General features: G+C 40.1%; 1 protein-coding gene across 2 annotated transcripts; it reads right to left on the reverse strand.

Annotated features, from left to right (window-relative positions):
• Window positions 1–6,042: 6,042 nt before the first annotated feature.
• Window positions 6,043–12,169, reverse strand: lrrc3b (leucine rich repeat containing 3B). Of its 2 annotated transcripts, none has more exons than XM_047018719.1 (2): window positions 12,060–12,169; window positions 6,043–9,146 (listed from the first exon to the last, which is right to left on the reverse strand). In XM_047018719.1, exon 2 carries the CDS (start codon window positions 8,990–8,992, stop codon window positions 8,207–8,209), a length of 786 nt encoding a protein of 261 aa, XP_046874675.1. In that variant the 5' UTR covers window positions 8,993–9,146; window positions 12,060–12,169; the 3' UTR covers window positions 6,043–8,206. The 2 variants fall into 2 exon arrangements, with proteins under 2 accessions (XP_046874675.1, XP_046874676.1); XM_047018720.1 differs by having other exon boundaries at window positions 11,991–12,169.
• Window positions 12,170–14,700: the final 2,531 nt, after the last annotated feature.

Below are 14,700 nucleotides of genomic sequence, written 5' to 3' on the forward strand. Positions count from 1 at the left end.
CTTTCTAATCACTTCTTCAATTCAGGGGATGGGTACAGTAGGGTAGGGGTACAGTAAAAGCTGTACTGTATACCAGATCTAGCTTCAGCTTTGATGTGATCAAGATCACATCCCTACAAATCTGAAGTGGGTATAGTCACAAATAAGTTACTAAGGGCTTAAGAAATTGCTGACAGTGAGCCTTGTTTCTTAACCCCTTGGTTCTTGGCCTGACTGAAGAATATATACCTGAAAAGTAGTTTGGTTTCTTTGAAATCCCAATCTCTTTGCAGCCATGGTCTGGAATGCTGTTGTGATAGATGTAAGCCATAAGCTCAGTGCTGACACGGGGATAGACAGAGCTTAGCATGATCCTGTTTATTTCCACCTCTTCATGGTTCTTTAATGTGAGACAGACACGTTAGCATGCTATGGTAATGTCATCTGCATGCTCTCACACTAACATAAAGCCAGTGCATTTGCCTGCAGGTCTACTCTTCCACAGTAGAAGCCATGTGTGCTATCCTATGCGTCAATTACAAAAATACATCTAAGCTTGTGAAAGATGTCTTCTAAATCAAATCAAACACTTTAGACTTCCAGTAGGCAATATGTCAAAAGGAAGGTGTGATAATATGTCAGAAGCATAACTTCTCCTTTGTCAGTTTTCTTGAGATATTGGAATGGCAACAAGCCTTTGAAATCTCTTTATTTACTGTAAATGATACAAAAATTCCCCTGTTTCCTGTCGGTAAATTAATTATCGAGTGGAGGAAACGAGACTCGTCACCAGAGTGCAGAGGTGTCTTGATAAAACAAAAGCTAAATGAGAATTCAGTTTCTAAAGTCAGACACGTTTTTGAGCCATTTCTGTGCCAACTGCCAAAACATTCTGCTGCTTAGTTGTTAAAGATTTCTGCTAACAAGCTGCCTAAATCACACATTAAAGCAAACAGAAGGATTCATCCACAAATAGTGGCCCTGGAATTTACATATTGGTCTTTGGAACCAACCACAAAGTCTGTCAGAAAGTTAACGGTCAACACGCATATATACACAAAAGGTTAAATGTAAATGGAACTTGTCCACATTTGAGAGTGGCTTTTAAAGCAACTGAAGGCTACTCACAAAAGAGACTTTTGCTGCTTCTGAATGAGAGTTTGTTGAAACTGTATATCTGTATATCCGGACAAAATGTCAGCCTTTTGGACACGGCCATTCATTTGATACTGTATCCGATACAATATACCCCTGGATATTGAGGCAAAGTGGATTTTTACATAAATACACCCCTTTCAGCCATGTTGTATGAAATATGAATGGAAATACATCAATTCAGCATGTGTATGATATTTTGAGTCAATTAGAGCTACGTATAAAAATAAAATAAAAATGTGTTTTCCAAATGTTGTCTATACAGCAACATCCATCATGGCGGACTTTGAAGTTTTACCTTTAGAATTTTTAATGCAATTTATGAAATGTCCTGAAAAGTCCTGCTCCTGTCCTGTGTCAATCTCCTATCTAGAAACCACATCTTAACATGATATGGTATGATTTTGACTTTGACTTTACCCATGGTACTGCATTCAAACTCTGTAAGTAACAAATAGTACGATTTTGTACCGGGTATCTGTAAGGAATGTCTCTCTAATTGGTCCCATTTAGCTAAATACATTTATTGAGCATGCCATGTTTTTTTTTCCACAATGTAGCCAGATAAAGCAATGAGTGTATAACAAGATTCTATGTTGAGTTAATTATTTTAATGAGGTTTCACACCTCTTGGTTTCCCCCTGGAGCCACGGGAGGTTGCAAAAATGAACATGAGAGGGTGAGAGAAACCAGTCGAGTGTTTGCAGTCAGCGGGTGTGAAAATCACTCCAAAAATGGCTCCACTACCTTGTTGAGGATCTTCATGGTCAGCAGGCTCTCATTCAGAAGAAATTTACTGTGCAGTTGACTATAATCCCAATTTAATGATTCTGACAACCCACAAGAGGAAAATATACAAGAAAACATATGTATTCCTGCTTAAGACAGCATTGTGTGAGATGTCAAGATCCCCAGCAATCATGATAGATATGAAATGCACGTGTGTGCATACCAATTTTCATTTGAGCATGAAATAAGGCAGTTTCTTCAGAATAAACATGTAACAGTTAATGCAGACATCAGACATATTATGTTTGGAAAAGTGTATCAAACTAAATGCTAAACTGAAAAATAGAGATAGATATTATATAAATCTCCCAAAGAAAAAAGAGTGTTCTCTATGGTTTTTTAATAGCAGTTGATACTGACGTTTTTCTTTCTCTGCAGCCCAAAGGAATGGGATTGTTGCTATGAGAACATTCACAGCACAAATACATGTATTCTTTTAGAACACCTTTGGTATCATGATGTTGTGATGGCATGCAAACGCAGAATGGCTCCACATCCACATTTGCAAACTTCCCCATTGTAGGACTAATAAAGAATGATCTCATCCAACAATCGGATATATCCTGCTGCCCATTTCATAAAATGTAACATTCAGAACCAGCCTGTGACACAATGGACGTCAACTGGTTCCATTATCACATAGTCAAAGTTCAAGAATGGATGGTTCTGTCTTCCGTTGTAGCCTACTATGTAACAGGGAGTTTTCAAATCCCAGGTATAACCAGTTGGTAAATATAGCTAATCCACGGTGCTCTACCTGCCTCCCATGGCCCAGAGACGTCTCTGACAGACATAGTGAGGCTTGGCTGCAACGCTCTGATAAGGTGCGAGGAGAGCTGCTTTGACCGCGTATTACGTGACGGCTTTCATCTTTTTTATTTGAAAGGCTTATTCATGCTAATTAAAACGATGTTTCTTAAAATTCCACCAACCGACATTCCCCCAAGGTAAAATTTTTTGTATCCACTGATATCACTTTAATACTTGCACTGGTTTAAACATAGGTACTGTAATGTGTGTTTACATGATAGAAAGTGACTGCTAAAGGTAATTCAACGTATCTTGACGTCATTGAGTTTGAGACTGGTGTATATTTTTGAGTGACATGAAACTTATGTCTCATTAAAGGAAACATTCAAGGTAAGATTAATGGCAACTTGTATAATTGTCTTGAAAATGACATTAAGCAGTTAACATGTTGATCTGTTAGTTGCAAGATTGAGGGAAAAAAAGGCTGTTCCTTGACAACATGAAAAAAAAGTTGAATGCAATGTTGAGACTATTTGTTTATAAAAGTGTTGCCATTACTATGTCTTTTGACTGAATTTACAGACGGGAGGTAAAAGTATCAGTTGCAGTCCCAAATCAGACTAAAGAGCATGGTTTGGAACAGCAACACACAACTCAGGGGAAATTCTCTGTGACACATTAAAACAACAGATAACTTAATTAATAAAAGCTCACATTAATGCCAATTCACAATAATGAAAATGTCCTAAATTAACCTTATGCCAGGAGTACATTCACATTCAAGATTATGACCAAATGTTACATTTGCAGACAAGGACAATAGGTATTGTCAGTTTAGCTATTTAGACATTATGCATGAGGTAATGAGCTGACACAAAGAATTGCTATCTTACTACGTCATCATAACATCATCATCCCAAAAGGTTCCCCTCGGATCTTTAAACAGTAAAGATACACTGTTATCATGGCCACCTAACAGCATGCCATCAACTGATAACAATCTGGTCAACAGCAATATACACTTTCTAAAAAATCCAGTCACACTCTGGTTTATGGTCCATAGAAATAGTCTAAAGAAAATACTTTTTAAATTAATGTCTAATGGGAATTGTATTGATTTACCACCATTACAATGTGTCTATGGATAGAGGAACACATTTGACACACAGTATAACTCCTGTGACTTCCTACAACATTTCAGGACTGTACGACTCATGGTCAGCCACACATACTAAGAGGAGGTCTTGGGTCTGGGAATCCCACCTGGTTGGAAGGTACTGTGTTGAAATAACAGGGTGGAAAAAATGTAGGCGTCTGAGTTGACAACCTTTCTCCCAGTAGAGGCCGTGGCCACGGTAACCAGAGGCCATGGTGTCACTTACCAGTCTTACGGAGGCTCTGTGTGAATGGCAGACGATGCCCAGAGGAGAGGTATTTAAAGAGCACCAGTGACAGGACCTGCTGCTGGCTCCTGGCACCTGAGCGCCCCCTGGAGCCCCCAGACCTCTGGCCCCTCTTTAGTGGCAGTGTGTGTTATTATGCATAGAAATGTTCCCCTTAGCGACGCCGTGGGAGACCAGCTGACCCTGTCTAAAAAAACAAACAATCACACCATGGTGTTATGCAAGGGACGTTGCATTACACCATGCAAGGGAAGGGATGTTTTTCCATTCAACTGTTGCTACAGAAGTCAACATCAATGACATTCATCATAGAACTTGTGCTTTAAACAAGAAGTATTAAAGTGTAATGTAAATGCTACTATTTTAACATACAGTAGAGGTAATATCAAGTAGTATACTGGTGTTTTACCGTACTAAAACAGTACAACATATTACTCCATTAGAGTAAAAAAAAACTGTGATGGATCAAAGCATTTTAAATTGGGTTCCATCGCTATCATCTGCTTGAGAGCCTTTTTTTATTCAATATTAATCTCATTAGTTTATTCAAACTCAATTTAATAATATATAGAGACATCAGGTACATTAATCAAGAAGACAGCAGCAATGTAGCGTTAGATTACAATACAGCGAGATACTTAGGGTAGAGATAGGGACACATCTTTAATAACCTGAGGTACAGAGTATTAGTTTAATAGTCAAAGTACTGATGTAATCTCTTAGGGGAAAGGTGACATTTTCTTAGTGCACCAAACGTAATCAGATGTGTTTTACTACATTAATCTGGTCTAATTGGGTAGTAGTTCTGAAAAAAAAAAATGTTCAGAAGTGACAGACTCCACAAAACATGACTACGACGGATGCTCTATTTTATATTAGTAATCAATTTTACAAACTCATAGAGGGGATTTTATACAGCAGCAAAGTTATGATAAAGTATGTTAACTGTAAGTCAACTTTTCATCTCTGTCTCTGCTACAGTACACTGGAAAAACAAGCAGCTATTTTGTTCAGTGTCTTTTCAATAGAGGACTGACCACAAAAAAATATTTTATTTAAAGATTGTTTTGTAACTGATGTCCATCCTTAAACATCTTTTATTTGAAATATAATGTAATCAAGTTGCTCAAAAGACCTGTTCAAGTGTCAAGTTCACAAATTAACAAACCAGAAGAGATTTCCCACCTCCTCACTGTCGGAACTTTCTTTACTGCTTACTACGTGTGTGTGCTTGGGGCCTTCATGTGACTTTGAAGCATAACTCTGGGTAAACCTCCTCTTGGCTATAAATAGGTCTAAGGTCTAAGTTTAGTCTCGTGACAGTTTATAATTATATAAACTCGTGACAGTTTATAAAGAGACAATCCATAACAGGCAGCCAGGCCTTAACAGCTGACAGCGGAAGGTAATTGTACAGATGTACCTCTGTCAAGGAAAAACACAAGTAATTGTTTGAGCACTCATGTATGGCAGCATTGGAGCTTTTAGCAAAACCTTTGAAGCGGCCTCTTGTCTCACTTCAAACGCCATTGTCGTCCTTGCAATTCACCACAGATTGGCTCATTGTCAGTTTTCTTGACATGCCTTATTCACGATGTAGTACTTTGCATTTTCTGACCGATATTACTGGTCATATGCAAATTGGTAGGACAAAGAAAAGGCGAAATCTTCGAATTATTCCAAGATAAACATTATGTTAAGCGGAAAATGAATCGTTTTTGTTCTGAATGTGTGAATTAAAGCAATAATGCTGAGGGCTATGCAGCTGCTGAATAATGCAACTGCTATCTTCTGTAATCACAGTGGACTCATGACTCATGATTCTAAATTAAATCATACTACCTGAAAAGTATCTCCTTATGTGAGTTCATACAGTAGATCCTTATTTGCGTAGTGTAGATATGACATCATATGCCCCAAACAAAGTTAAAAAACAAAACAATTAAATTATAATTGACACATTTCCTTTATTTTCTTTACTCTATGACATGCCTTTACAATGTATTAATGGAAGTCAGTTCCAGGTCTTAAATATGATCACGTTTCAAAACATCAGACATTGTAATGTCTGCCTACTGAAAATAATACTGGTAAAAAGACCATCACAAAGCTGCTTTGATGTTACGAAAGAAGGTTTAGCTGTGATATGATATGATGGTCAATTTCAGTACTACAGAGCCATAAAATATAACAAATTCATTGAGTAATTCTTCTGTGGGATGGATTGAGAAATCCTCCTGGACATGATTGGATTCCAAAATGCATGAACATTTGCCAGTAAAAGGCTGTGCTTTCATGTTCGGGAAGGAGTGAGTAAAATGAAGTTAGGTTGAATGGAAAGAAAGAGTGTGAGAGAAGTATTTCAGGCACTTAGAAATGCTCTCAAGTTCTTGGCTCCACTGTGCTTCGTGTGCAGAACATGCAATAAAGGACAACTCCTGAACCCTTCATGGACATTATGAGGTCTCATCTGCAAGACAAGGCAAATGTCTGCAGCACATTCAAGAACAACTATTTAAAGGGATTTCAAGTCATTCACATGACTACAATGTTTCTATTTACATTTGCACTGTGTTATGTGCATTCTAGCTGTGTATGTTCATATCATGTCTTCTACTGACAGTCTGTAGCTTTTCAAGTATAACAATTGTGGAGCGTGAAACTCCTTATCCCACAGGCCTATGTATGACTTCATTGTGGCCGAAAAAGCTGCGCTCTAGAAATACTCAAATTATTGTTTGGGTATGATCCCCACAAAGGCCAAATGACATCCAGCAAGTCTTCTTTTTTCATTTGATTTCCCGTGATCATCTCATTCTATTGTCCTCTTTTGCGTAGATCGTCCTCTCTCTCTCTCTCTCTCTCTCTCTTGGGTGTGTCTTACAGAGCTTGTAACTGTGAAGCTATTACAAAATGACAGCTGCAATTTTCTTTTCATACTCTGCCTGGAACATTACTGTACACACAGTGTTATTAAATGCAAGGTAAATGACGCGTGCATCTCTGCAGGACTGAATACATGGATGGAATACGGATGTTGATATTTCATAGCTGAAATGATTACAGTCTACAATCTCATTTGAAAATCTAGCATTTTTTGTTTGTGAACAAATTTACGGTAAAACTCAATCTGCGAAGTTGAATTTCTTTCACAGGAAGCATTGTGGTAAAAGTGAACTTCAGAACAATACGCAGGAAACTGCTGCACCTTGTGTTTCAGTATTTCAAATGCACGAACATGTAACGATTAACACCACTGATTCTCATTGACTTGGACTGGATAACCACAAACACTAAGAGTTCACTTAATCCTAAAACTCTTTTGGATGACGTTTGACATCTACCATAAACCACTGTGCTTTGTCATGTGACCATCACACATCAACAAAGATGCAACAGATTAGCTTTGTCATTTACAGACAACAAGAACATGCAGTCCAGTTCGTTAACTTCACGAAATGAAGGAAGGAGTGCATTGTACTGCACATCATACCAGTGTTCCGCTGCCTACATCAGTGAGGTCATGAATTATGCATGTAAAACCATTCCATTCCCTGTCATATGGAGATTAAAGGTAATTTCATTGTGTTTGGGCCCATGGTTTATAAAAGTAATTTTAATGAGGAAGTGCACAGTAACCTACAAGTGTGCAGGTTATGCCTTACAAAAGTTGTTGTCCGATAGTATATTTTTTCCAGAATTTGATACTTCTAAAATGTTTAAGATTTTAAAAAGATACAAGTTCAAACCTGAGATAAAACATTTAAAGCACTCCAAAATCCGAGTTTAGCACATTTTAGAAACGTTGATACGTAGATAATACATTTCCTGCCATTATCTTAAGTGAATCAATACTTAATTTGTTACTTAATTTTCTTTAGATTAAAGTCAATGTTAAAAGTGGGTATTTCTCTGAAGTCATCAAAAAAGTATCTCAACGATTTATAAATATTTGTTTAGAATATTGTACTGCCCAGTATCCCGATTTCATTTGTATCATATCATATCACAGTGGGGACAAAACACAACACAGTTTGACAGAAGACTGTTGGTAACATTACTAGAAATGTGGGTCCTGTCACATCTTTTCTGTAGGGTTCATTTGTCATGCAGTCACATGTTACGTGATGTCACACAACTGTGCTGATGTCTTCTGCCTCGTCTGGTTTCTTGGGCTTGCTGGGAAGAGACTTGAGGTACTCAAGGTGGCGGCGGGCGTCTTCCTGGTTTTGACGAACATAATACACCACGTATGAAATGACCATGGCAAACCAGCCAAACATTGTCACCAGCATGGCGTAGTCAGTGGTCCTCTTGGCCAGGTTACAGAGATCCGTGTCCACTGCCAGAAAGGGCCGTCCCTCCTGGTCACGAAGCTCCGAGCTCCGACAGAGGACCCGGGCCGCAGCCTCGTGGTTGTGGGCCATGCCGCCCAGCGCCTGCTGGAGTGCACAGTCACAGTGCCAGGGGTTATCGTCCACCAGAACACGAGCCTTGAGCCGGGCGAAAGCGTCCTTGTGTACATTAGTGATGCGGTTGTGGGAGAGATCCAGCAGCTGTAATGTGGCCTCCACGCCACCAAAGGAGCCCTCCCCCAGGGTTTCCACGGCATTGTAGGACAGGTTGAGCTCCCGCAGCAGCCTGAGGCCCTGGAAGGCGCGGTCGGGGACGGCGCTGATCTGGTTGTGGTCAAGTCTGAGGTGGGCGGTGTCGGAGGGAAGGTCTGGGGGGATCTCTTTCAGCCGGGACTGGCTGCAGGTGACGTTGAGTCCATGGGGGAGGGGGTCGGCACGTTTGCAGGTGCAGCCCTTGGGGCACATGCTGGCCGAGTGGAAGCACAAGGCCATGAGCAGCAGGCTCTGGAGGAGCAGGCACATGGGAATGGAGCGTGACAGCCACAGGTCCAGCGGAGTCATACCGACCAGCCGTCAGCATGCCGCCAGGGGCCTGGACCCCAACACAAGCCACTGGCCACTCATGCACACCCCATGCTGGAGACGAGTTCTCTCTCACGGTATTCCCAGTCTCACCAGGAAAGTGTGACCAGATGATATCATTCCGTACCCCTGCCTGAAACAAGACAGACCCAAATGAACAGGGAGTAAATCGTTGTATGGTTATGTCGGTGAATGGATGCGATGAGAAACATCAGTGAACCCTTAGGTTTAAATAGTATCCTAGATCATGCATCATTTTTAGGGCTGTGCACAATTAATTTGGAACTTTAACATCTATTGTCATGGAAACATTTGCATGCAAAGCAATGACCCGTTATTATATGTAGATGAATACTGTAGGAGTGGGTGAGGTTGACATTATGGCGCAGGGACAGGCAGTTTGAGATGACGAGGACTGTAATGTTTACTTGTATTACCATTCATAACAATCCTACACAACGTCAACGGAGAAACTAAAACGTGTTATGCTGGTAAAAGCCACCTCCGTGCATATGAGGTGTTCTAAACATGGCTGATCAATTCTGCCACTCCCCCCTCACAGCTATCTTTGACACGTACTCTTGTCACGCAAGTCACAGTCTACAAACAGCCTTCGAATGGCATAACAATACAACAATACAATAAAAAACAATAAAAACATACAGTATGATCGGAATCCACTCTCTCGGTACAAAAACACACAACGTCCCTATTTATCACCAAAAGTATTGTCTTCACATTAGTCGCAGAATTTGAGAAGGACGAATGACATAATATATGAATTCCTTAAACTCTGGACAGCACTGTCAGCTTTCCATTGGATTACGACTGTAGAGTCACTGTGAATCAGACCAGTGGACATACACTGATTGTCCATGGGTGCCTATTTCTTTTTCCTCTGCACTGAGGAATGATGGTATCTACCATGTGTGTCTGGGATACCCTACTGGCCTTCACTGCTTTGTTCATTACATGCCGTGAGAAGAGGGCAGGAAGGCAGGACATGTTATGAGGAGAAGGCAAGGAGAATCTGTGTTGTCTGAGGCCTTGTTCCCCATGGTGGTGCGGGTGCTGCTCTGGCCTGCAGGCAGCTGCAACCCAACAGGCAAAACCTTTTAAGCTTCAGGAACTGTCATTCTACTGGTTTTATTACAACCTGCGCTGTGCTTTTGTATGTGGTGCACACTGTTCACTGACAGAGATGCCTTGGGCTGCTCCATGTGTGACCAACTGTAATGTATTTCAGTTGGACTGAGGTGATATATTTTGTTTAAAGGGAGTCACTGTCCATTAAAGTGTCCAAAAAAGGCTTAATTAATCTCATTTGCATCTGGCAAAGCCTGTGAAATTGTCAATTGGACCTCTTCATGGAATATGAATCCATCAATAGAAGAGCCCTCAGAAATGGCATGTATGTGTCACTAGTGGTTTAGGAGGACTTTCATGTCTACCAGAGTCCAACCAAACAGTCAGTTATTTTAGAAGAATGATCCATGTTCGCCTGGAATCTCTGGCATTGAACACATCACCGGAATGTCAGAGGCTTATGAACACATACAATACTTTGCTGACGGTTAATTCTATGAATATGATACTGAAAACCAAAATACGTCATAGATTTGTGGGAGAAATGTGGTTGGGTGGTAGGTTTCAGATAAAGCGCATTATTGCAGAATTCAGACAATTGACCATGCTATAAAGACAGACTTTCAAATGCAAAAATATATGTCTGCAAATCATAATCTAGATTTGACCGTTCTACGACATTGGAGAAGCCCACAATATAGTATAATCAAGCAAGGTCTTCATAAACACTTGAAAAGCTACTGTATAAAATGTGTCTCCATTCTTTTCTTGTTTTTTCTCTATCCTTCTTAGAAATGTAAACAAAGGGGTTGAATCACAAGGTAAGGAGAGGAGGAAGACATGTAAAATGCAAACATCCTCAACAGCTGAGCCTGTCAACCCATGGAAAACCATTAGTCTTCATAAACCATCCCCAGCAAGTCCAGAAAATGCATGCTTTGTTATGTGAACCCAAGATGAGGCCAGATATAGCTAAATTCACCTCAGTATGTCTTTCAGGGGTTGGGGTATATTTATATTCCTACTTGCTATAAAAGGACCCTTGGGTATGAATAATGGCACCATGCAATACTGTACATCAAACTCAGTGATTTCAGTTGCAGGGTAAACAGACATCACCTTGTCATGAGTTTTAGTCATGAGAAATGTGTTAGCAATTGATTCTTGTTCCATGATTCTTTTTCATAAAAATTATGTGACTCAATACGGAACTAAGTCCATTGAACTTCACAGATCTCGAGTGTGCACTAATGATATGAATGCAATTCACTCCAACTCAGTTTCCCTTCATGTGGACATTGTTGCTTCTTTAAGTTATTCCTTGCCATGTCGATGAGGACATTGAATTAAATCACATTCACAAGGACTGAGGTGTCTGAGACACCTCGTAACCAAGGTGAACTCGTGTAGCAGATGCACCGGCATCCCTGGTTGTCGTTCTATTCAGGGAAAACGCATACTGGCAATGTCTATTTCATTGCTGCATGGTTGACACCCATGAAACTATTTTTTTATTTTTTTATTTTTTTTACTAGAGCAATTGATATTGGTAAAAAATAAATAAATAAAATAAAACATTGCATTATCAAATGGCATAAACAACAAAAGACGCTAATATAGACATGACGAACAACATATGCCATTTGGGTGATTCAGTTGCTGTGACAGTCCGCCACAGATAAAATATTCTTAATGCATTTGCTGGTATAATTTTGTACAAGCAAACGCACATTCTATTCTTAATATTTTGACTGTTAAAATTAACCTATTGTATCATCACATTAAATACAAATAAAGATAGAGGGAGAGAAAGAGAGCCGGCATGAAATTATAGACGTAGGCTATGCTGTGTATGAGCGAACGGAGCAACAGGCGACATATGTTTCCTCACCTGCAGAAAAAAACAGTCATAGACAGCCGAATTCCAGACGTTGATACTACATAACTGATTTAGTCTTACTTTCGACAGAAGAGTTGTATCCTCCCAGCCAAGATATGGATAAGTCGCAGTTCGATTTCACATTGTCATATTGCTTGTTGGTCCTCGTATTGGTTATTCACACAAGAGGAGTGCCTAGTCTGCCAAGGGAGGGGTTCGCGAGACAGGCTCTGGCGCGGCGCGATGTTCACCCTGTATAGCGCGGCGTATATTCGTAAATGTAACCAGGGAAGACCAGACAAGTAGCTTACGTAGGTGTTGCCCTAATTGTGACTTTATGAATAATTATACTGATAATCCTTTAACATTTGCCCACTTTATTTATCCACGCCTTTACCTCCCTTTCATTAAACGATTTCTACAATGTGCTGTCCTATGTTGTAACTTATTTTATGATCATGTATTGATGCTGGCAAGTAGATGAGGTGTGTCAGACTTAAAAAGACTACCACAGAGAACAAATAAGCCCAATTTGTACAAGTTTTAACAACAAGAAAAGGTATAGCTTCTGTTGTGTGTTACTCTTTTACTATAGGTTTGGCTTGAAATTAGAGTGTGAGGGTGTGGGGTGTAAACAAACAACCTCAAATGTACCAACATTGCTGCCTGGTATAGAGCTGTCATGGTGTTCTGTGACAGGGGCCCTTGACCTGCCACGTGGTCTTCATCCCGTCAATCCAGCCCAGGGGCACTACCCATGAAGCACTTCCTCCAGAATGGATGTATTTAGGACTCTGGACAATCATTTAGGGGATACATAAATTAAGCCAACTGAACTGTGATTGAATTTGACTCACTGAGACATATTCGTGTACAGTTCAATTTTTTTAAAATCTGCAATTAGACACTTATGTTTTTATCTAAACAAATATTGTTCTTTCTCATTTATAGTATAGCTTAAAGCCTTTGGACTCATGCTGATGTTCAAACAGGCCGTATGTGTATGACCGTCAATTAAACAGCACCATTTTTGATGATGTGATAAATTGCCTTGCTACTTATACACTACCCTCTGTGTTTAATAGACCTGAACACAGTGTGAAGTGGGGGTATACGAAACACCAGCACAAATCATCCAGTGATTAATTTAAGAGGGCCTGTCTGGCCGTGAGTTATTTTCTTTCCATAAAAGGTTATGCTTTGTAAAGACTGTTTGCATACTGAGCCGTTAATTACACACCAGCCAGTCAAATGGGTTTCTATTGCGGTTATTTAAAGTCAGGAAAAGGTGGAACGATGACTACATTTTCTCAGATTATAGCCTGTGTGGTTATTGTAATGTTTAAAGCCAAATCTGTATTCCAAGTCCCGATGCTTTATTAGCTCTAATACTTTCATTGCCTGGCATTTTTACTCTCCTCACATATGAAAATACTACAGAGGGACAGTTCGTTTTGTAGCTACTTGTTTGGGCTCTAAGGATTAGTTGTTTTTTTGCTGTGGCCTAAGAGATGTTTATGACATTATTTTACTGCCAGTGCGGTGTCTCAGAGTCATAATGTTTTTATGTTATTGCAAAAAAATAAAAATCCTGTATAGTGTGCACATAATGATGACTAAGGTGGGGAGAGACCCTTAATAAACAAGACATACAGGAACAATTTGTCAGTCTGGTACCTAGAGAGTGTCTACATCAATAACGTACAGGGCACATTCATCAAACCACACTCCCATTTGTCTTTATCTCAATGTTGTATTGAAACAGTGAAAGAGTGTGTGCATAGCTCATGATAGTCACCAAAGACAGAAACACACAGAGTTAATTAAGTGGGTTATATTTTGGTCTAGAATACAACGGATAGGCATTAGCAACATGGAAAAGGCTTTATAAAGGCAGGACTTCCCTTAGGAAAGAACAGTGCCTACCAAAGGGACACACTGTGCACACAGACACACACACACACACACACACACACACACACACACACACACACACAGAGACACACACATACATACACTCTCCTGTGTGTTCATTCATTATAGAGAGTTAAAATAGTACCAAAGCTCAAAGAGCAATTAAACCTGTGAGAAGACATGAATATCCAACCATCTCACTTTACAATCTAATCCTTCCTCTCCACTGGGCAGGCCATGCACTGTGGAACATTTAGCACAACTGTCAAGGACAGGAAATTAGGAGCATTGTCCCTTTTTTCGTAAAGTTCATCAATTAGGCCATTACTTTATGCTAACTGGAGGGAGGGAGTTTACGTTGAATAATATTTGATTTGCTTGTTTACAACGTGACACTTTTCAAATGTGAGGTTGTTTATGTGAAGTGACCTCTGCTCCAAGTTCTTCAGCTGCAGAGTCCAGGACCTGGTCAGACCAACTGCACTTCTATGGTGTAACTGTTCTATGGTGTTGTAACGTTGTGAGAGAGTCTCTGGTATGTCTCAGTCCCCCTACCCCGAGGAGGGCTGCAGGTCTTCAGGTAACTGGGCCATGGAGTAGACGAGATCAACCTCTGGAGAATCTTGGCTCCGGCCAGGAGTGAAGAATCTTGCAGGTTCTGCAGCATCTTTGGGTCGCTGGGCCATGGTTATACACGAGTCACCAGACTAACTGGAGGGCCTCTCTGCAATAAAATATAAGAGAAGGCAAATAAATAATAAATTGTATGTCAGAAAGATGTATGGAATTGCATATGGCTTGTGACAAT

This window comes from Hypomesus transpacificus, chromosome 4 (genome assembly GCF_021917145.1).
Source record: "Hypomesus transpacificus isolate Combined female chromosome 4, fHypTra1, whole genome shotgun sequence".
Taxonomy (NCBI): Eukaryota; Metazoa; Chordata; class Actinopteri; order Osmeriformes; family Osmeridae; genus Hypomesus; species Hypomesus transpacificus.

What these genes read in the sequence shown, in the direction of transcription:
- lrrc3b (XM_047018719.1), bottom strand. Translation starts at nt 8,992, where the DNA reads ATGACTCCGCTGGACCTGTGGCTGTCACGCTCCATTCCCATGTGCCTG.